Source organism: Mirounga angustirostris, unplaced genomic scaffold (assembly GCF_029215605.1).
Source record: "Mirounga angustirostris isolate CCGP_5_RB_7025 unplaced genomic scaffold, mMirAng1.0.hap1 SCAF_1, whole genome shotgun sequence".
In the NCBI taxonomy this organism is placed as follows: Eukaryota; Metazoa; Chordata; class Mammalia; order Carnivora; family Phocidae; genus Mirounga; species Mirounga angustirostris.
In genome coordinates this window covers 142,594,148-142,618,061 of record NW_026991709.1, presented here as the reverse complement: position 1 = coordinate 142,618,061, position 23,914 = coordinate 142,594,148, and the positions used below count along the sequence as shown (strand labels likewise).

Here is a 23,914-nt window from a genome sequence, read left to right as displayed (position 1 = left end):
AGACCCTCAAATGCAATTCACATGAAAGTCTATTCAGTTCACCCACCGACATGTATCAAGAACCTAAGTGCAGAAAAAGAATGAAAATGATCTGCTTCAGGGGGAATCATTTAAGGAAAAATGTAGATAGTCTCAAGTTTGATGCTCTGACAGCTGGGACATCCTGAAATGAATTATGTAATGGTTGAATAAGGTGAAACTTCACTGAATTAGTAGCAATCAGCGACATTACAGTTTTACCCATCGTAAAACATCCACCCCCACCATCTGCAAAATACAGAGAAACACATGCATGCACACACGTACACTCTCTCTCACTCTTTCTCTCTCCAAAGTTGGGAAAAGTGACACTAGGCACCCTCTATATGTAGCATCTATAGGCACTGTCTAATTAGAATTAGAAGAATTGTCTGAAGAACAATTTGAGGTAAAGAGAAGCAGGGAGTAATAGCACATTCGATAACTCATAGGCATAAGACAAGGAGTATTTTTTGAGGGAGAAGTATGACTATTTTAATCCACCTGTGTACTTAGAACTGACTGGCTACAACACCTGCTTTAGGACACACATTGAGTCTTGGCTTTTTTTGTTTTTCGACATGTGGAACCCGTGAGGTCTCTTTTGACCTCTTCGGGACTGAGAATGAAGTAAGAGCAGGAAGCAGGAATAACGTTTTACCACTTTGAGAGTCCTCCCTATCTCTTGGGGAAAATGATTTAACATCTGTCCATGTAAACGTACATGGACACACAGGAAAACTGTGACAAAATGAGAAGACAATGATAAAATATCCTGGAGTGAGTGAGGGGAATGCCCGACGTGTGCTTGTAGAGAAGACACAACAGGGAACATGACAACCCAAATAACCGACAACCACCAAAGTAGGTTCTCAGTGGCAAGAAGGCTGCACTAATTAATGTTGGCTGGAAAGGAGCATAATCATAAAAACTCAGCCGGAAAAATGAAGAACACGGTGGACTTTAGTACTCAAATACATGCAAACAAGCCCTTCACAGTGTGGGCTAAAACTTGAGTATTATTACATGAAGATGTGACTGATGTGTTTGAGGATAATTAAAAAACATTCTACAGTGTCCCTTTTGCCTCGAGATAGTCTACCATTGGCCAGAAAGACCTCTCCTCAGGTGCAGGTAAATCGGACATACCTGGTATGTGGAGACAGGGGAAGCAGCAATGAATGGCGTGATAGATGTCTGTGGAATCATGCGGTTGGTTGCAATACTGTACGGTGAAGAATAAAATCTGCAAACAGAAAACAAAAAAAGACGATTCATGAAGCTGCTGCATGCCTGGCTGCTAATCAAATGCTACCAAGCACCTCTGGGAAAGACAGAGTCCATCCTCGTGTTTTTCCACCAACTGTGAACAGGAGCATCCAGGAGATTTATAGCATTTGATTCCACTAAGAGATATAAATCGTTCTGAACAAAACGACAACTTTGAGTCATCTTATAAAATTGGCTGCACAAAATCTCTTATGCCAGGTGAGTGTAATAGGATGTTTAATCAACAGGGGCAGAAAAGCCATGAGCATTATTTTTTTCTTCGTTTTTCTTTTCTTCTTTTTTTTAGGCAATGCTAAAGCTCTTTGAGGGAAAGGCAAAATGAAAGCAACAAGCTTTATAAAGGTGGCCAATGTTACGTGTACACAAATTGCATTTATCTCTCCATTTAAGAGAATAGGGTCAGCTCCTAGAGAGTTTCTATATGATTTGTGCTAGGCAGAAGTCCATGGACTCATGCGGAAACTAAGCTAAATATTTTCTTCCTGAAAAGAGGAGGAAGTGGATAATTTGTGATTTGTGTCTAGCTGGGGATAGGAGTATTTTCTGGATTCAATCAAGGAGATTCTAGAGCTCTGTGATATGTACTCCTGTAGACTCGGTGAAAAGCACTGAGTTTCTGAGTCTTTCAGAGCCCTTCGTCAAACAATTATAAAATGATACTGGGCAAGATCAGGGTTTCACAAATCAGATCTTTCTACAGATCTTTCAAAGGGCAGCTTCTAGGTACTTAAATCACTGACACAGCCATCTTTGCTCACACTATACCTTATAGAGTTCACAAGCTACCTAAAGCTCAAATTTGTCAGATTTTCAAATCATGTTTCTTCCCTCCTGTCTCACTGGTAAGTAAAAGGCCAGAGTGGCCAGCCACAGAATGGAAAAAACCAGGTTGCCTTTGATGGATTGCTTCACTGATGTGAGGATAGATTGGGAAAATGGGTTTCAGTGGTAACAAAATCATAATTTCACTTTGCCGTACTCTTAGCAAAAATCAACTACTACTTTTGATTTTTTTTTTAATAGCATCACTGAAGTTGGAGTTTGGGGGTCAAAAACTTCACCCCTCAGAGGTCACTGATATTTTGAATAGAGACTCTCATGGGTTACCATTCTAAAGAAGCATTCTACAAAGACTACCCCTGAATGTAGGAGAACCAGATTTCAAGGTTTCCAGGATTCAATGAGGGAAATTCTTTAATCTTAGAGTCTGAAAAATCTTCAAGCAGGGATTGGGGGACTGTAGTCTTAAATTTACTTTATCTAGCTCTCAACAAGGATTATAAGGTCACACTCTTTTGGTTAAAAAATTGCAGCTGAAAAGAGTTACTCTGTTACACATTACATCCTTACTATCCATACCCATCAGACCTCTAAGTTTACAGTTGTGCAGTTTATTTATTTATTTTTTTAAAGATTTTATTTATTTATTTGACAGAGAGAGACACAGCGAGAGAGGGAACACAAGCAGGGGGAGTGGGAGAGGGAGAAGCAGGCTCCCCGCAGAGCAGGGAGCCCGATGCGGGACTCGATCCCAGGACCCTGGGATCATGACCTGAGCTGAAGGCAGTCGCTTAACCAACTGAGCCACCCAGGCGCCCCCAGTTGTGCAGTTTAAAAGAAATGATATTGACTGCATACATATTAGAATGGCAAAAAAAAAAAAAAAAAGAGAGAGAAGAAAAAGAAAAAAAGAAGACAATCCTAGTGCTGGCAAGGATTCAGAGAAAGTGGGCTTCTCATTTGTTGCTGGTGGAAATGCAGAATGGTATAGTCATTTTGGAAAACAGGTTGCCAATTCCTTATGAAGTTAAACACACACATACCTTATAACTCAACAATCCCAGTGGTTGATATGAACTCAAGATAAATGAAACCTTATGTTTACACAAAAACCTTAAAGCAAATGTTTATAGAAGCTTTATTGATTGGACTTGCCAAAAATGGGAAACAAGCCAAATATCCTTCAACTAAATTGATAAACAAACTGTGGTACATCTGTACAGTAGAACACTACTAAGCAGTAAGGAAAGAACTACCAATACATTCAACATGATGAAACTTAAGTGAATTATGCTAAATGAAAGAAGTCAGGCTCAAAAGACTCTATATTTTATAATTCCATTTATATCACAACATGAAAAATGCAAAACTATTAAGAAAGAAACTATACAGATCAGTGGAGGTTGAAGGCTGAGTTTGGGGGATGGAACCGACTATAAGGATGCATGACAGAATTTTGGGAAGTGATGTAACTGTTCTGTCTTGATTGTCTGGTGGTTCTATGACTGTGTGCTTGTCAGAACTCACAGGTTTGGACACTATAAAGAGTAAACATATATTCTATGTAGATTATACCTAATAAACCCAACTTCTAAATAAAATCAATTACTGTGTAAGCAAACATCCATCTTTCACTTAAAAAGAATTATCGATCATTTACTATGTGAACCAAAGATGGGTAAGATTCTAAAACATTACATAGTAGAGTGTCTCTGTTGAGCCACTTAAATTGTATCTTATCTGTACATTAATCAGCCTAAAATCTTCCAATGGCTTTTCATTGCAATGAAAACAAAATTTTCATTCCTGGTATTGGCTAGCACAAACAGGCTACCACCTACCTTTCTAGTATTTTCTCCGACTCCTCTAAATCAGCCAGCCAGGTTCCAGCCACACTCATCTTCTTCTGTTGCATGATTCTGTCATTCTGACTTCTGTCTTGGGCCACTAAACTTATAATTCTCTCTACCTACAATGCTTATTTCCACAAATCTCCCTAAGGCTACCTCTTTCTCATTATTGGTCTCACTCACTTATCTTTTCTTCAGAGAGGTCTGTAGCTAAAGTAGCAACCACCATCTCCACCCCATTTGCTCTCTATTCTTCTCCTGTGATTTATTGTTTTTCATCATTCTTATCACCATCAAAAGTAGTGATTTTTAAAAATTTCTGTATGTATGTTATAGACTGAATGTTCATGTCCCTCCAAAATGCGTATGTTGAACTCCTTTCAATGTGTCTGTATTTAGAGATGGAACCTCTCTAGAAGAAATTAAGGTTAAATGACGTCAACAGCGTGGGGCCCCAATCTGATAGAATTAGTGTCCTTATAAGAAGGGACACTAGAGAACTTGCTCTCCAAAAGGCTGGGTGAGGACATAGTGTGAAGTCAGTCATCTACCAGCCAGGAAGAGAGTCCTCACCAGAAACTGAGTTAGCCAGACCTTGATCTTAGACTTCTAGCCTCCAGAACTGTGAGAAAAATAATTTTCGTTGTTTAAAACCACCTAAACAATGGTATTTTGTTATGGCGGTGGAGCTGACTAATACAAGGTACTATTGACTACCTTCTCCCTCTGGATGTCAGCTTTGACAAAATTGAGGACACACTGGCTTTATTGCCTAGAATAGAGCCTAGGACATAATAGATACTTAAGAACCATAGGTTGAATGAATGAATGAATGCAAAGAAGCTTAGGGAAATAAGTAGTGATTTCAGTATAGGACGGCCAATGCCAAGATGGTGGGAGCACAGAAGATGGGTTCCTGAGCCAGTAGAAAGCTGATAGGTGAGAACCCAAAGAGAGGCCAACATTACATGTTAGTAAATGTTCAGTGGAAGCTTAATCAATGCTTGCTTTCTAAGCATGCGACAGTACTAGCAACTAGGGAAAAAGAGTCCTTTCTACAAAAATCATGATTTGCACTTAAAAATCCCCTTTAGGTCTTATCCTTGACAGATCTTATTTATGTGGAAGTGAACAAAAAGACTTATTTGGGGCTCATAATGACCCCATTCCACCACGGCTATTCCATGATCACTCCACAAACAGTCTTTCTTATTCACTATGTGGTGGTTTAACTTCTATTAGAAATCCAGTTTCAGCCTCTCCCATCAATGGAATGAATCATGCATCTCACTTGAGCGTGGCTTGTTTACTTTGCAAAATGTACCAAATGAAGTATTAAAAGTGAAGGCAACGAGAACTGGATTGACAGGCAGAGTTTACAGGAAATTTTATGGGGAAAATGGAGAAGAAACATAAAGAAACCAGCCAACTAAACTGATACTTACAAAGGGAACCCTTGGGGGAAAATTTAATGCATTTTTTTTCTATATGCTCTAATCCTATCGAGCACACAAGAATGATATTTCGTCCTTACCAGCAAGTTCCAGTACTGCCACTCAAGTCACAGAGTTATTTAGAATGGACAATGTACTGGGAAGAAGAGACTCAGCACACCATCTTGATCCCCTAATTCTGGTAGTCTGAAATAAGTTCTTCCCAAATCCAAACATAAACTGGATGAATTTACAGGGAAACCCTTGCTTAAACCATGACAAGAAAGGCTGCTATTGCGTCTGAGGCATAGGGGTACCATATCTAAAGAAAATGCATCAGGCCAGGCTCTATGAGAGAGAACTGTAGGATGAGTTTCCCAATCCCTCCACTTTTTCTCAGTCCCTGCCATGTATCTGTTAGGGTTTTAAAAACACTCCCACATGGCCATGACATTAAAAAAAACAAAACAAAACAAAACAACATCCAAATGGATGCTTTAGGCATAGGTATTATTGGGGAACAGGAAAGAGAAAATTGACAGAACATTTTAGCCATAATAACAAAGCTTAGGTAATCCTAAATATGTGACTTTATGTTTTTATATCTCATAATATATGCATTATGCCTTGAAAGTGCTATTATAGAAAACTGGGAATGAATTCTTAAACCATTTTCCTGGGAAGAGTTTACTCTTTTAAGACACACACATGCACATACGCACACACACACACATAATTTTTTTGCTAAAATTCACATAGTATTATGTGCATGGTAAGTGTTCCTTTTATAATTTGTCCAGTGGTCCTAAACTAGAAGTGATTTTGCTCCTCAGGGAACATTTTTGGTGACAGGATCTGGAGATATTTTCGGTTGTCAGTGTGTGGGCTGTTACTGGCATCTAGTGGACAGAGGTCTGGGATTTTGCTAAACATTCTACAATACAGGGCAGCTCCCACACGAAAAATGACCTGGTCCACCATGTCGTAGTGTTGAGGATGAGAAACCTTGCCTTAGGAATATGAACTAGTTGCTTCTGGAGAGATTTCATTTGAACAAAACACCAAATGCCACAGTGGCTAAGAGAGTTAACTTAGTATGATCTATCTATAGAACTCTAAGCTGGCCTTTGAAAAACTTAGTATTTTTAAGGAATGCAAAGAGTTACTTGGTTCTCTGGCACTTAAAGCAAGTGGGCTCCAGAAGTTCAGAATATGCACGTCTAGGTCACTAATAGGACATGACTTCGCCTGCAGGAAAGTCATCTTCAGGGGATTTGGCAGTCAGTAGTAATATGGTGAAATCTTATTTCATTGACAATAAAAATAACATGAATATATCAATAACCCCAGGGTAGAATGTTTTTTACTGAAGAAAACCACACAAAATCCTATTTGCTCACTGAAATCAACAGTCCTGGCTCGTCTTTCATGTCCACAGGCAATATTGTTAGAGACAGAACCATGAACGCTATCCTCAGGGTAACACTATAGCACAAGATTAGTAAGTTATTAGTCATTTTTATTGTAATACCACCATATCCTTCACATTAGATTCATTTCCTAGTGTAATAAGATAAGGTTTCTGTATCACTTAATACCAAATGCCCATATACAACAGCTGGCAAACTAGTGCTATAGAAAACATTTTTTTCCATGCCCCTCCCAAGAAAATACATTTTATTCAAATAAAACAATCCAAGAGGCTTTTACACAGCAGCTCGTACTGAAAAGGGCACTGGAAAGATGAGATTTTGTATGTGGGGAGTGATTATTTCCTACCATCCACACTCATATTTGCAAGTGATGGAATTTCATATTGGACTGCTAAAAAAGCAATAGGGCAGTAGTAATAACAAATTGTAGACTTATGCCAGACGGTTCTGAAAGAAGAATAGGCATTTTTATTCTTGTAAGTTAGCCTAGAGTAAAAAGTACTAAGTTCATTTTTCCATTGTGATCCAGACACTTCTTCACCATAAACTTCAAAGCCTTAGATAGATGTGACATTGAACTAATTTTTTTGAAAGCAATAATTTGGATAGATTCAAGCAGACGACAGAACTGACATTTTCTACTGTCTCAGTTCAAACAGGATAGATTCACCATGGTTGGTATTTATAAATGTTTGTTCTTCATTAGCTAAAGTTGAGCTCAGTTTGGGAGTATTTATTTCAATTTCATGTTGCTGTGTTAATGCAGAGGTTATGGAATTCTGAACATATTTAACTTTTGACACAATTTAAGCTACTAGCTACAACCCAGCCACATACTCAGAAAACCCTGGGGCTTAGTACACTTATGGGAATCCTCAGGGTCATAAAATATGTTCTTTAGCTATGATGTGGGGCATCTCTAAGAGGAAATGTTCATGTCAGTGCTCCATCAATAAGTCTTCCTAATCCCTCATTAGAACACAAGTGCCTCTTCTTTGTGGTCCTATGATATTAATTTTCTTTTCTTTTTGAAAAGAATATAAAAATATAAACAGTGAAAAATAAGTCTCCCTCTCTTCCCTACTTTGCAGTTCTTGGTTGACCCTCCTCAGTGAACTACTGTTCTCATTTCTTTTGTATTCTTTCAGAAAGATTTTATACAAATAAAAGTTAATATATACGTAGATCTCATAGTACTTTGTGCTTCTACCACAATATTATTTGCACTGTATCTCATATTAGAATTGTGTGCATGTTCATTGTCTCTGATATAATATAAAATTTTTCCTTTTCAAATTTGCATCACCAAGATGATTTTAAACAGTGCAATAGATAGATATTCAAAAGAAAAAAAATGTTGAATTGAACTTAGTGAGCATTAAGCGATGTTGAAGAATATTAACAGGATTCGAGTGAGTTACAACTGTAGCTTTGGATACTGATTATTCTATGTAAAATGACACCAGTTTCTTTCCTATAGCAATAAACATTTCTCACTCTGCTGGGTTATTGCTGCCTGAGTTAGGGTGCCTGCTAGATCAAATACAGCAATGTGAACAGGAAGTAGCATACTCTATTCTGGACATTCATGTTAGATCCCTTAATATGCTGAGTAAGTTTTTTAAATCAGCTTCCACACCTCCAAGATGCACGTGTTAATGCTAACCCAAGGGACAGTAAGTATGTTGAGAAAATATTTGTGGTTATCTTGACATCTTACAGGTTTAGAAATTATTGTTCTAGTATTCCATATTATTAAAATATTACCATACAAGACAACAAAACCAAAGATGAACAACACATTTTTAAAGTCATCTATATGAAGAAGTATCAAATGATTAAGATTAATTCACTACAATCTTCCTATTCTTTCCATTTCATTATATAAAATTTCTATCTTCTTGTTACCAACAACACAATGGACAATCTGAGCCTTCTAAAACTCCTTCTTAACTCAAGATGTGATAAATTCATGGGCAGTTTGGATACTTTGGGTGAAACTGGAGGCTATATACTTAAAGAGAAGCAAATTAAAGTGTTATATGGGGACAGAGTAAATTGATGCTGAGAAGAGGAATGGTTTCTCTAATGGCAATTTGTTGGGGCCAAGAAGATATCATTGGTTACATTTCCTATTTCAGATTTAACATTTATAATACTGGGTTAAACAGTCTATAAAGATGAATAAAGCATGGAACCTGCCTTCACTGAGTTAATAGCCCAGCAGGGAAATAACTATGGTGTCAATAGCTACATGGCAAATAGACTGTCAAATGTATCATGGTACCTTGAAATATAGTGCAACAGTCACATCAGTATTTACACTGACGATCACATTGTATTATACAGAGTTCCTTAACTCCTTACAGAGTCTTACTATCATCTCCATTTCCAGAGGAGCAAATTAAAGCACAAACAACTCATCCAGCCTTGTGAATAACAGAATTTGGATGTGCATATTGGCAGGCTGATTCTGGAGTATGCACTCTTAACTACTGCTTATACTGTTTCTCTTATGAATGACTGTGTAACTAGCTCTTCCTGGAATCACTTGACTGTGTCCTTTAAAGGAGAGCAGTATTTTTAAAAAAATACAGAAAGAAGGAAAGAGAGAGAAGAAGAAAGGAAGAAAGAAAATCACCACTCTCTTTGGGCAGAGAGAATTCCATAAGCAACAAGACACAGAAGTATAAAGTAGCATGGGATGTTCTGAGAAGGTTCACAGAAGGTTCATATGATTTTCAGGAACCAAGTCATGGAGTGTTGTTGTTGTTGTTGTTGTTGTTATTATGATGATAATGATGATGATGATGATGATGATGATTTGTGTATGTGTGTGTGTGCATGCCATTCTTAGAAGTCTGAGTTTTGTTCTATAGTTAGGAAAGTCTACCTAATACTTTAAACCAGACAGGGAGATGATTACTGTGATTACATTTTATGTATGTTTATATATATAATATATAATATAATATATATATATAGAATATATATATTCAAAAAACAATGTGAAAATGTTTTGGAGGAGAGCTATATTAGAGACAGGTAAAAGGTTAGTACAGGTAAGAAAGGTGATTGAATAAACTCAACCAGTGGCAAGGACCAAGAGCTGGGGTGAAAATATAGTTCAAAGACAGACTGAATAAGTCTTTTTTTTTTTTTTTTAAAGATTTTATTTATTTATTTGAGACAGAGAGAATGAGAGACAGAGAGCATGAGAGGAAGGAGGGTCAGAGGGAGAAGACAGACTCCCCGCCGAGCAGGGAGCCCGATGCGGGACTCGATCCCGGGACTCCAGGATCATGACCTGAGCCGAAGGCAGTCGCTTAACCAACTGAGCCACCCAGGCGCCCCAGACTGAATAAGTCTTAATGACCAATTTTATCATTAAGAATGTTGTAAAAGAGAAGAACCCAGAGATCTGGAGTTTAATGGCCTAAATGGCTTTAGAATGAGTTATCGAAAAAAAAAAAAAAGAAGCAAATTTCACATTTGATTTTCATTTGAATTTGTTTGGTTTGTATTAGGAAACATTGATGAAGTTAATGATCTCAGTTTGGGACAGAAAAAGATATCTAAGAGCAATACCTAATAAGCAGTTAGAAACACAGGTAAAAAAAATAACCAACCAACCAAAGAATAATTATTGTGCCCTGCATCTACTTATGAACTCCGTGTCAGCTCACAAGTCTTTAGGTTCCAAAAGCAAGAGAAATGGATGAGATCAACCAGGAAAAAGACAAAACCCTGAGAAAGATTAGTATAAATGGGCAAAAGAGGAGGAATCAGAAGAAACCAAGTGAGTAGGAAGAGTACAGAGTAAGTCAGTAAAGTGGCAGGATATAAAATCAATGCACAGAAATCAGTGGCATTCCTATACACCAACAACAAGACAGAAGAAAGAGAAATTAAGGAGTCGATCCCATTTACAATTGCACCCAAAACCATAAGATACCTAGGAATAAATCTAACCAAAGAGGGAAAGAATCTGTACTCAGAAAACTATAAAATACTCATGAAAAAAATTGAGGAAGACACAAAGAAATGGAAAAACGTTCCATGCTCATAGATTGGAAGAACAAATATTGTGAAGATGTCAATGCTACCTAGAGCAATCTACACATTCAATGCAATCCCCATCAAAATACCATCCACTTTTTTCAAAGAAATGGAATAAATAATCCTAAAATTTGTATGGAACCAGAAAAGACCCCGCATAGCCAGAGGAATGTTGAAAAAGAAAAGCAAAGCCGGCGGCATCACAATTCCGGACTTCCAGCTCTATTACAAAGCTGTCATCATCAAGACAGCATGGTACTGGCACAAAAACAGACACATAGATCAATGGAACAGAATAGAGAGCCCAGAAATGGACCCTCAACTCTATGGTCAACTAATCTTCGACAAAGCAGGAAAGAATGTCCAGTGGAACAAAGACAGTCTCTTCAACAAATGGTGTTGGGAAAATTGGATAGCCACATGCAGAAGAATGAAACTGGACCATTTCCTTACACCACACACAAAAATAGACTCCAAATGGTTGAAAGACCTCAATGTGAGACAGGAGTCCATCCAAATCCTAAAGGAGAACACCGGCAGCAACCTCTTTGACCTCAGCCGAAGCAACTTCTTCCTAGAAACATCGCCAAAGGCAAGGGAAGCAAGGGCAAAAATGAACTATTGGGACTTCATCAAGATAAAAAGCTTTTGCAAAGCAAAGGAAACAGTCAACAAAACCAAAAGACAACCGACAGAATGGGAGAAGATATTTGCAAATGACATATCAGATAAAGGGCTAGTATCCAAAATCTATAAAGAACTCATCAAACTCAACACCCAAAGAACAAAGAATCCAATCAAGAAATGGGCAGAAGACATGAACAGACATTTTTCCAAAGAAGACATCCAAATGGCCAACAGACACATGAAAAAGTGCTCAACATCGCTCGGCATCAGGGAAATCCAAATCAAAACCTCAATGAGATACCACCTCACACCAGTCAGAATGGCCAAAATTAACAAGTCAGGAAAGGACAGATGTTGGCGGGGATGCGGAGAAAGGGGAACCCTCCTACACTGTTGGTGGGAATGCAAGCTGGAGCAGCCACTCTGGAAAACTGTATGGAGGCTCCTCAAAAAGTTGAAAATAGAGCTACCATATGATCCAGCAATTGCACTACTGGGTATTTACCCCAAAGATACAAAAGTAGGGATCTGAAAGGGTACGTGCACCCCGATGTTTATAGCAGCAATGTCCACAATAGCCAAACTGTGGAAAGAGCCAAGATGTCCATCGACAGATGAATGGATAAAGAAGAGTGGTATATATATACAATGGAATATTATGCAGCCATCAAAAGGAATGAGATCTTGCCATTTGCAATGACGTGGATGGAACTGGAGGGTATTATGTTGAGTGAAATAAGTCAAACAGAGAAAGACATGTATCATATGATCTCACTGATATGAGGAATTCTTAATCGCAGGAAACAAACTGAGTGTTGTTGGAGTGGGGGGTGGGGTGGGAGGGATGGGGTGACTGGGTGATAGACACTGGGGAGGGTATGTGCTCTGGTAAGCGCTGTGAATTGTGCAAGACTGTTGAATCTCAGATCTGTACCTCTGAAACAAATAATGCAATATATGTTAAGAAAAAAAAAAGAAGAAGGTAGTGGGAGGGGAAGAATGAAGCGGGGGAGATCAGAGGGGTAGACGAACCATGAGAGATGATGGACTCTGAAAAACAAACAGGGTTCTAGAGGGGAGGGGGGTGGGAGGATGGGTTAGCCTGGTGGTGGGTATTGAGGAGGGCACATTCTGCATGGAGCACTGGGTGTTATGCACAAACAATGAATCATGGAACACTTCATCTAAAACTAATGATGTAATGTATGGGGATTAACATAAGAATAAAAAAATAAATTAAAAAAAAAGAGAGAGTAAGGAGGATCGGCAGGGAATGGAGTTGTGGGATCCAAGAGATAAGAAATTTCCAAAAAGGTATAAATGGTAATAATAACAACTCAAACGAGGCAAGATGTCCAATGGTGTAAGAACTAAAAGCGTATCCATTATAATGGATACATTTGGAGATCATTGGAAACATTAACAAAGGAAATTCCGGTCAAGTTTGAAACCAGACTTCATAATTTAATAGGCTTCATTAGAAAAGAATATGGGAAGACTGTGTACAGACAATTGAAGTTGTTTAGTAGTGAAGAGAAAGCTAAAATAGTATAGTCACTGGAAGTGATGTCACTTGCATGAAAATTGTTTTGCTTCTACCCTCTTGACGGGTGGAAGAGACTTGAGCATTTCTATAGGCTGAAAGGAATATTCAGTGGACAAGAAGGTCTTGAAGAGAGGGACTGGTCGATGGCATACAGTTCTTTATCAGTGAGAGTAGATCAGATGATAAGATCAAGAAGATGGGTATCCTCAGCATCTTAACGAAAATGCGTTTCATGAGGGAACTATTCATTGTCACAAACATTTAAGTGGGCAGTGAAAGAGGATGAACCATTTTTGCAACTCTTCAAATAGTTCCAAGGATAGAGTATAACACTGTTAATATAAGGTACAGATAAAGACATGTCATAGAGAGGGTGATTTAAGGTGCACAGATGGACTTGCAGCCAATCTCAATGTGGCATATGGGCAGTGAGCTGAAATGTGAGGTGAGGGCATGCAGAGGGAGAAATATTCACTGTGTTCCATGCGGTCTTCACAGCCTTTAACATGGCATTAACCCAGAGCTCCCTTTTCGTGGCTCAGATTAGGAACCAAAATCTCTTTTTACTTTCTCTTTAGGTTTGTAATAAATCAGGAAGAATACTTGGAAAATTATGTCTTTAGAGAAGACAGTCAGATTTTAGATTATGCATCGGAAAGACGACTGCCTAAAGCGATGCATAAGAAGGCATCATTCTCTCACTGCAGTCCAGGCCTAGATCACTGCTGCATTTCTAATCCTTCACATAGAGCCTTGGGTAAGAAGGAATTTATAATAGATATATAGATAAATATTACAGATTAATACATACATACATATACAGTATGTAAAATATTAGCACTCATTGAAGCTACTTAGTGAACATATAGGTATTCATTCAATTATTATTTCTATTTTCCATTTATGTATATACATTTCCAATTGTAACTACGTCTATTTTTACATGTATTTGGCTCTGCTCCCAAGCACCTTAAGTTACAAATACAAAGTACTTGGTACATAGTATGTGTTCAATACATGCTGTTCCCTTCCATTATAACACCTATTTTCTGTCACTTTCACTTAGCATATAATGCCTTGTTTCATACCTTTTGAGTTAATTATTTTATTTCCCCAACTATACAATGTGATTCTTGAAGATTTTGTTCTCCATTTCTTTCCTTCTTTTTACCCAGCAAGTTTATAGTGCCCTGTTGGAAATAAGAACATCCTTACTGGATAAATCCTTAATTTTTGCTCTTGGAGAGAAGTTTTAATCAGCAAGGGAGAAAGGACTAGACTCCTTCCCTAGCCTACCATCCATGTTTACTCTTTTATGGAAGGATAGACTATGAGTTCCTTGAAGGCAAAGATCTTGTCTCACGTAATGTTTTTTAAATCTGTAGAGCATAGCAAAGTGCTTGGCAGACTCGTTGGATATTTTTTGAATGAATGAATAAATCACTACCTAAATGAATAACTCTAAGAATAGGAGATATTTAAATATTTCTGCTATCCCACAGATTTTCATTAGAGGCAGCTGACCAAATAGAAAATAGAGTTTGCATCTTTTTATCCCTCTTCATCGATCTTAAATGAGGTCTTCATTCTGATTAATTCTTTAATGAGACTGTAAGACAGAAAACTGAAAGCCAGGAGAAATCCAAGACAGAAGGCTATGAAAATAAAATAACCAATGAACTAAAGAATAATTATTGTCTTTGCAGGACAGTCAAAGCAAAGAGAAGGGATTGGAAACTGAGAAGAAAGTTTCAACCAAAGATATTCAGAATCACAGAATTTTTGAGAGGTCAGGTCATGTAGTTTAAGTCTTGTTCCTCAAAGGAAGAATCCTAGGCTATTCTTACTTATTCTAAGTAAGAGGCTATAAATTTCCAGATGATTAGTAAAATAAAGAGTGAGGGGTGTCTGGGTGCTTCAGTCGGTTAAGCATCTGACTCTTGATTTCGGTTCAGGTCATGATCTCGGGATTGTGAGATTGAGCCCTACATTGGGCTCTGTGCTGGGCAAGGAGCATGCTTAAGATTCCTCCCTCCCGGGCGCCTGGGTGGCTCAGTTGGTTAAGCGACTGCCTTCGGCTCAGGTCATGATCCTGGAGTCCCTGGATCAAGTCCCGCATCGGGCTCCCTGCTCTGCAGGGAGCCTGCTTCTCCCTCTGACCCTCCCCCCTCTCGTGTGCTCTCTGTCTCTCTCATTCTCTCTGTCTCAAATAAATAAATAAAATCTTTAAAAAAAAAAAAGAATTAAAAAAAAAAAAGATTCCTCCCTCCCTTTGCTTCTTCCCCCCCAAAAATAAAAAAATTAAATTAAATAAATAAAATAGTGAAGACACAATCACCAAGTTTCTAACTTGACTCTGTCCATTGCCTTCCTGATAGCCAGAAGAAAACAGCAAAAGCATTATTCATGTTGATATGAACTGAGAAAACACTAAAATCATTGAAAGCTAAACTCTAGAGTTATCAGCAGGGCAACACTCTGATCCCAGAGACACACAGATACGTCTTCTAGCCTAGCTCTATCTATGCTCCCTCTTCATATCTTATTCCTTACTCTTTCTAAGGGAGAGATAAAGACAGCATGAGGGAGGGAGACTTATGTGGGTAGAGAACATGAGGGAATAGAGGACATGGAAGATGCTATGAAGTCAGAGTCATATATGGGAAGAAAAAAAAAATACAATGGTGAGAAATGTTTGGTTTAAAGTTTTTGTTTAAGGATTTAAAACAAAAGAAAGACATTTTTGAACATTTTTCTTCAGTACGGATTCCAGAGATCAAAGATACCTTAGCAATTAAAATAGAGAAAATGTAGTCTACTTACCCATTCTGTATGGCGGCTGTGGGGTCGTAGGTCAGAGCCATGCCAGCCTGTATACAGGGAGAAAAGAGGAGAAAACAAATCTTAACACCTTTTTCTTGGTGCCCAAAATATTCAGTACACACAAATACTTTTATCTTTACTTTCCATGATTTAAGTTTATTTTACCCTACACATTTTTCCACCCTTACTGCCAAGACTAGCATTTTTACTACCCACACATCAGAATCCACCAGCGAATTAGGAGTTTATATTATATATCCAGACAAACTAAGGAACAATGCAGTTTGGATGATTTCCATTTCTACTTCATAAACCATCCGCTGTCTAATCTGGTATCCTTATAATTTCTCAATATTGTCAAGAGCACCTATTGTAAGTCTCATGGCTGAAAAAAAAAAAGCAAGAATAAATCCTGTGGTCAGGATAAAAATAAAAGCTACTTAAAATGCATTCGACCTTTCAGAAGAAAATGTTAATAAATATTTATTTTAAAATAGATCGTATGCCTCAGGGTATGCAGATAATGATTCACAGAGTGCTTGTCCAATATATTGCTAGAACCTGTCCCACTAAGAGTGGTAGTAAGGCAAGGTCATTTACACATAATGGAAATTCTAGGCCTTGTAGCTAATAAGGAGGTGGGTCTGTTCTGTTTCTTAAAATAAAATCATCTTTGAAAAACTAAACTTCTGTAACAGACAGTAGTTCCAGAAAAGAATAATAAACTTCATGACTGTTAATTCACAGCCTATCTTCTCCTTCATACACATCATCACATTTGATCCTCACAACAACCCTATGAAGTAGGCAGGAGAAACAGTTTCTCCATTTTGTAGATGAAGACACTGAAGCTTGGAGAGGTCAAGTGACTTGCTCAAGGTCCACATTTGGAGGCAGAATCAGATTCCAGCCCACATCTTCTGAGGCTCCCTTCCACCACCTATGACACTAACCTAGGGTCTGCATGAGAACTGATGATAGTCTCCAGCAATGTGGGAGAATTTTCTCTGTGGGTGTATGGGCATACCACCTTTTGTTTCCAACACTCTCAGTCTGATTACTGCTTGTGAGTAGAAACAGAATGTAGAATGAAAGTCAAAACTGACTAGGTTGTCATCAGGTTAGACATTTGTCTTTCTTTTTTGAAATTTAAAAGTGAATTAGACTGATATCAATTTCCTGGCCTCGATAGTGCACTATAATTATGTTAAGATATAACAACTGGAAAAATGGGGTGAAGGGTACACAGGGCCTCCTTGTACATTTCTCTTGCAATTTCCCATGAATCTATAATTATTTCAAAAGAAAAAGAAGAAAATGAATTAGCTTTGAGGACTTTTGTAGAAGACAAGAAAAATCATAGAAACTTTAGAGAAAAGAAAAAGGAGATTTTGTGTTTTGAGTTTCAGTGTAGGTGAAGGTAGTTTTCCTGTTGGGATCATTGAATTCCTCAGCTTTCACACATAACTGAAATGGAAATTCTCAGGCTTTCCAAGATAGGGCCTGAAGTCCAGTATGCCCTGCTATATTCAAGCTTAGATTACATGCATTATTTTTCCCAAATAGTTTTAAAATTGTTATTAAGACTGGTATAAAGAACGAAAGTGTAGAGCCATATATGAATGGGATCAGCATACTGGGAGCATACATAAATTGGAAGGGAGTTTGCAAGCAAAGTTGAGATGACTGTCAGAAGTTAATAAAGGTGCACTGAAAATACATTTAATGATAACTGCATCTCACTCATGTTAAAGAAATATGCAACTGATAACATGACCAGCTGGGGGACTGGAAAATGAGACGCAAATGTAGTACTGCCAAAACACAAAAGAGATCCTGGGGTGCCTGGTTGGCACAGTCAGTTAAGCGTCCAACTCTTGGTTTGGGCTCAGGTTATGATTGGGCCCCTGAGTGGGGCTCATGCTCATTATGGAGTCTGCTTGAGATTCTCTCTCCCTCTCCCTCTGCCCCTCCCACTCATGCTCTCTCTCAAATAAATAAATAAATCTTTAAAACACAGACATACACAGACACACACACACACACAAAGAGATTCTAAGTCTAAATTCCTCCCAAGAAGGGGCCTCTGCCATGTGACCGATGGGAGGCTGGCTCTAGGCTGAAGACTCCCCAGAATGGACCTGTCCAGGGTACAGCTCATAATCCATGGTTATGGCTGGCTACTGGAGAGGGCAGTTGTAAAAGTTGTCCATTGGGGATGAGATTTCTGTCTTAGAAATGCTAATCTTCTTTCCCCTAACTTATTCAAGATGTCACACCAGAGGCAGAAGAAAAAAGATGGGCTTTATATTCAATAGAATTATTGTTTGTTTTTGAGAGATTTAGGAAGAAGTCATACCTTCAGCCTCCTAACCACTGCAGATTGTTTAGATCATAGGGGACTTATAGGAAGCCTTTCCTAATCAACCTCATGTTTTCTTCTTTTCCTTGTACTTATTTTTCAATAGTGCTCAGAGATCAATGCTATTTAGCCTTTCTTGAATTATCAGTTGTCTTGAACATTCTCTTCTTATGCCGTGTTTATTTGTTCTGGCAACTTTAAGTAAGGATTTTTTTTCTCTCACATTTTACTTTAATTCCTTATGGATTATAGATAACAAATCACATCAGCTCTAGCTAGCAACATAGTAATTATCAATAAACTCTACCTTTTTGTTGAATATACATGTGATAATCAGAAAGCCTAAATTTGCTTCTTCCCACATCTTAAACCTCTATTTCATTTTTCAGAAGATGGAAAAGAACTAAATAGATGGCAATATGGTTTTGTGGAAAGAATATATGTTTTGGACCTGGGTTCAAGTCTTATCTCTGTTCCATTCTAGCAGTGTGACCTTGGGCAAATTATTTAACCTGTTTGAACCTCAGTTTCCTCAATTGTTAAATGATTTAGTAATACCTACCTCATTTGATTGTTGTGAAATTTAAATGAGATTACGTTTGTAAAGCGCCCAGCACAGTGCCTGGAGACAAGACACATACATAAATATTATAATACAAAGCAACATGTGGTAAGTGCCATATGAGTGGTATAGATGAGGTGTGAGGAGAGAGGCTGGGGATGATCAGGGAAGCCATGTGGAGGACATACGGATGAGTGGAAACTTGAAAGATGATTAGGATTTCCATAGATGGAGATGAGAGATAGAGGCCAGCTCAGACAAAGAGGAATAGTATGGAAAAGATATAGAAATAAAAAGGGCAAGGTGGGTGATTCACTTGCAGTAGAACATTGTGGTGAGGGGGCAGTGGGAATTAAGACTCAAAAGAAAAGGGGGGAGAATGTTGATTGCCTGGCTCCTCTGGGGGAGCCTCTGAACATTTTTTGAGCAGGGAAATTATACAATCAAAGAGGGATTGGACAACAAGAAACAGCATGAGCCCCCTGGAAAACAGAGGGTCAGTCCAGAGTGATGAGCAACTGGAGTAGGCACTTGGGGACAGGAAGGTGGAGAGAATCTAAGATGAGATTGTCATTGCAAAAGGGTAGGGAATGAACACAAGATTCACCTACTTCATGATTTTGCCTAGGGACAGTCCTGCCTCTGAGTACCTTTGGCAAGAGGAGACAAGAGATAGTTTCAGGTCATATGCATTTGGAACATTATGAGTAACAAAACAAGGCATGGGTTAAACAAAGAGTTGTTTGAACTTAACCCACTGGCTGAATATTGTAGCACAATAACTAGTACTTGGCTCCACCTGGTTTTCATTTCATATGTAACAGATCATTGAGCTATAATTCTAATATAGTCTTAATGTAGATTTTGCATTCAATTTCCTTTTGTTTCTTTCCACAAAGGTAAAAAAGAAAATCAGTTTTGCTGCCCTGTCTAGCCACCTTTATACTGAGAACCATGACATCATCATTATGTAATTACCGAATTTTATGGCATGTTTACAAACTCCAGAGGCACACAAAAAGTAAAATAACTTGGAACAAAACAAAAATGTCACACCACATATGTAGGAAAGTGATGTTTAATCCTGCCTCTCTCTTTCAAAAGAGCTTATTAGATTCACAAATATTTTCCATTTTTCAAGTTTACATTATTTGAGTATTGGAAGCATTTGCAATTTATTTAAAACAAAAGGGGGCATTTTTGTCATTTTCCTGCAGCCTCTACGTTTTTGCTTAGTATTTCAGCCATAATAAGGTATTTCTAGTCCTCCCAGACAGAATCTATACTATAAGAGCTAAATATTTTAGAAGAAATTTTAAAATACAGTTTACTGGAGTAAGTATCTAATTATTTTCAATAGATATAGGGATTTCACAGAGACACATCTGTTTGTCTTAGGAGCTAGATATTTGATATTCATAAAATTAAATGATTATTAATAGGTTAAATGAAGAGGTAATAATCATGAAAGTACTGCTTAAAATGTGCTAGGTGGGGGGTAGGCATTAGGCATTAATGCTTCAGAAAGATCTTCTGGACTGGAATGCTTGGTCTTATTGGAGGAGCCGAGCATCATTGACTATAACAAAGCCAAAGAGAAGATAGGCTGATGGAATTGATTTTATCATTTTTGAAACTATTTTTATACTGTCATGTAAATGTGGACTAAAGAGTTTAAGGCAAAAAACTTTTTACAGACAGATCTACACTGTAAGTCCTGGGAAATTGAGACATCGATGTTTTAGTGTAACATATCTCTTTTTTCTAACTTCTGCCTTGACAGATGATGCATCATAATTGTATGAGTAAAAATGAATAATCACAAGAATTTCCAATTTTCTACAACCAGATTTAAGGCAACACTTTAGTACATACAGAGTAAATACATATTTCAGTAAATATTGTGTACTGAATTAGCACAAGATGAGTTCAGGAAACCAAAGAAGAAAAGGATAATCTAATTTTCTGGATATTATCTTGAAAGAGTTTATTTCTTTTTTTTTTTTTTTAAGATTTTATTTATTTATTCACGAGAGACAGAGACAGAGAGAGAGAGAAGCAGAGGGAGAAACAGGCTCCCAAGGAGCAGGGAGCCCTATGTGGGACTCGATCCCAGGACCCTGGGATCATGACCTGAGCCGAAGGCAGACGCTTAACCATCTGAGCCACCCAGGCGCCCCGAAAGAGTTTATTTCTTGCAACCAATTTTAACAATATTTATAACTGTTAGTAGGTTATAGTTAAAAACCCTATAAATAAAATAAGGTGACTTTAGAAGTGATATGGGTAAAAGGGCTTGAAAATTATAATGTGTTATAAATGTTTAAGTCCTGCCACTGTAGAGAAACCTCACTTAATTTTGTTTATATTTATTTCCCAGTATTTCTCTTTAGAAAACATGTCCTTTAGTGAAGAAATCCTGACACAAAATTATGTGTAGGATAGGGGCCAAAAAATACAAATTTTAAAAATTAAAAAAAAAAATCTCTGACTAGAAATAGAACAAGAAAATAATTTCAACAATGTTAAATGTCAAAATATTAGAGTGTTATAACTGTAAATGATTTTTTTTCTTTCCTATATTTTTCCTGACTTTCTTAGGTTGTGTATAGTTAGAATTACTTTTAAAATCCCTTTAGTTTAAAGAGGCACATTATAACTTCTATGACTTGTTTTTAATTTTTAAATTCAGGAGGAAAAACAAAAGGCATATCATTTGTAAAAGTAATAGAGATGAGAGGCCTGGTTCAGGAGTAAGCTTGCAAATATCAGGAAGCATTGAGCTTTGCTAGGTCAGTAGAGTATGGAAGATCTGGGATGGAATGAGAATTGCTACAGCAGAAGGATCAATGTGAGAATGGGCAGGAGGTTATGAATAAATCCTGAAAATTCGGAGTTAATGATACAGTGATTCTAGTGATGGAAACTAGGAAGGATTCATAAATCCAAATGGCCATACTGGCTGAGAAACTTAGGATTTCATAGGTGATAGGGGAAGTGTGTATACCCACAATAGCCAAACTGTGGAAAGAGCCAAGATGTCCATTGACAGACAAATGGTTAAAGAAGATGTGGTATATATATACAATGGAATATTATGCAGCCATCAAAAGGAATGAGATCTTGCCATTTGCAACGATGTGGATGGAACTGGAAGGTGTTATGCTGAGTGAAATAAGTCAATCAGAGAAAGACATGTATCATATGACCTCACTGATATGAGGAATTCTTAATCTCAGGAAACAAACTGAGGGTTGCTGGAGTGGTGGGGGGTGGGAGGGATGGGGTGCCTGGGTGATAGACATTGGGGAGGGTATGTGCTATGGTGAGTGCTGTGAATTGTGCAAGACTGTTGAATCACAGATCTGTACCTCTGAAACAAATAATACAATATATGTTAAAAAAAAAAGAAGAAGAAGAAGAAGATAGCAGGAGGGGAAGAACGAAGGGGGGGAAATCAGAGAGGGAGACGAACCATGAGAGACGATGGACTCTGAGAAATAAACTGAGGGTTCTAGAGGGAAGGGCAGTGGGATGATGGGTTAGCCTGGTGATGGGTATTAAAGAGGGCACGTTCTGCACTGGGTGTTATACACAAACAATGAATCATGGAACACTACATTAAAAACTAATGATGTAATGTATGGTGATTAACATAACAATAGAAAATTAAAAAAAAAAAAGAAGTGTAGATACCCAAGATCTTCAGAGGAACCAATAAAACTTAGCAGAAAACCATAAAATGATCAATACCAAGTAAGGTTTTTGGCCTAAGAAAGGATTTTAAACCTCTTTCCTGTTTAAAAAAAAAAAAAAGGAACTAATTCTAGGAAACAATATGTTCAGGACAAATTTGCAGGCAGGGTATCATAGCACTTACTGAAAGGGGATGTGAGAAAATGGGGTTAGTGGTAGGGTTTTGCCAGCAATGTCTCTGGTGTGGTCAGATGATGACTGAAGGGTGTGTTTCCCCAGGTAGAGGCAGTCAACTATATAAAGCAGGTGTCTGCTCTCACCTGCTCAAGGGATGTTCCCCAGGTTATTTGCAGCCAGTCCCTCTCCCAAAGAGAAGATGAGGGACAAATGAGACTATCGATGAGGACATTGCCAAAGTCTACCAAAGGGAGATTATACTGCCTGGTCCTGGGATCAAACAGAAATGTCCTGTCAATAGTTCCGTAAACTATGCCCACCAACCTGTGCAATGGCTCATACTACATTCCCTATTTTCATAACTTCTAAATCTAAGGAAGATATTTATTTCAAATCATATTTGATTAGTTTGCATCATTTGATGAGTGATTTTCTTCTTTCAACATTCCTTTCCCTTGGGTTCCCTGTGAGCCTAGTTTTCTTCTGACCTCAGAAAGCAATTTCTCCTTTGATGTTACTTGCTCCCCCTGCCTTTGAGATGCCTGCTGGTGCTCAGGGCCCGGGTTTGCCTTCATCTTCTCTCCTTCTGTACTGTGATGACATTCGCTTTCCAATCACAACTATTATTTATGTCTCAGTGATTCCTGAATCTTGGTCTCAAACTCAAGTATCTATACTAGATTCCACATATTTACTGCAAAGTTAAATTAGTAAATTGAATGTATGGTCAGTGTCTTTTTTCAAGTTATCATTTCTGGTTTGGGTGTTTACTAATAATATCCTTTGGCAGAGATACCCTTTCCTGCCTCTGCTTGCAACTCCCTTCCCATCCATCAGCCACACCACTGTGCAGTGAGGATTGCTCTTGTGAAATAGGAAATGTCTCAGTCCTTGCTTGGTGAGTAGAGAGGGGGGAAGAGTTGGGATTGCTGAGAGACCTTCCCCATGGAGCAGGGAAGTCAGTGTACCTGAACTAAATCATGAGCAAGAGCCTAGGAGAAACTAGAGGTAGCCAGAAAACCTGGAGGCCCCTCTTATCCAAGTTATTGACTCAGAGTGCAGAGAAGATTGTGAAAAATCATCTTGACATCTTCAGAGGTTTGTCAGAAATCAAAGGGAATGCAGGAGATTTATCACTTAAAAAATAGCAAAGACAGGCAGAGAATAGAGAAAATTCACCTCTCTATGTTTGGGGAAAGAACATCAAGGGGAGTCATGCTCTTGTTTATAGACTATGTCATCATAGTATTTGTCCTGC

At 38.0% G+C, this 23,914-nt stretch overlaps 1 protein-coding gene across 2 annotated transcripts in view; it reads right to left on the bottom strand.

Moving 5' to 3' along the window:
• The window catches only part of LOC123862956 (RNA-binding motif, single-stranded-interacting protein 3), a 1,542,535-nt gene that overhangs the window by 95,111 nt on the left and 1,423,510 nt on the right, over nt 1–23,914 (bottom strand). Inside the window, exons 8-10 of one of the 2 annotated variants that reach the window (XM_064588881.1) lie at nt 19,395–19,433; nt 15,860–15,906; nt 1,168–1,264 (exon numbers count right to left, since the gene is read on the bottom strand). In XM_064588881.1, coding sequence (XP_064444951.1) covers nt 1,168–1,264; nt 15,860–15,906; nt 19,395–19,433 — 183 coding nt within the window. The remainder of the gene's footprint in view (nt 1–1,167; nt 1,265–15,859; nt 15,907–19,394; nt 19,434–23,914) is intronic. The other variant, XM_064588878.1, reaches the window with a different exon arrangement.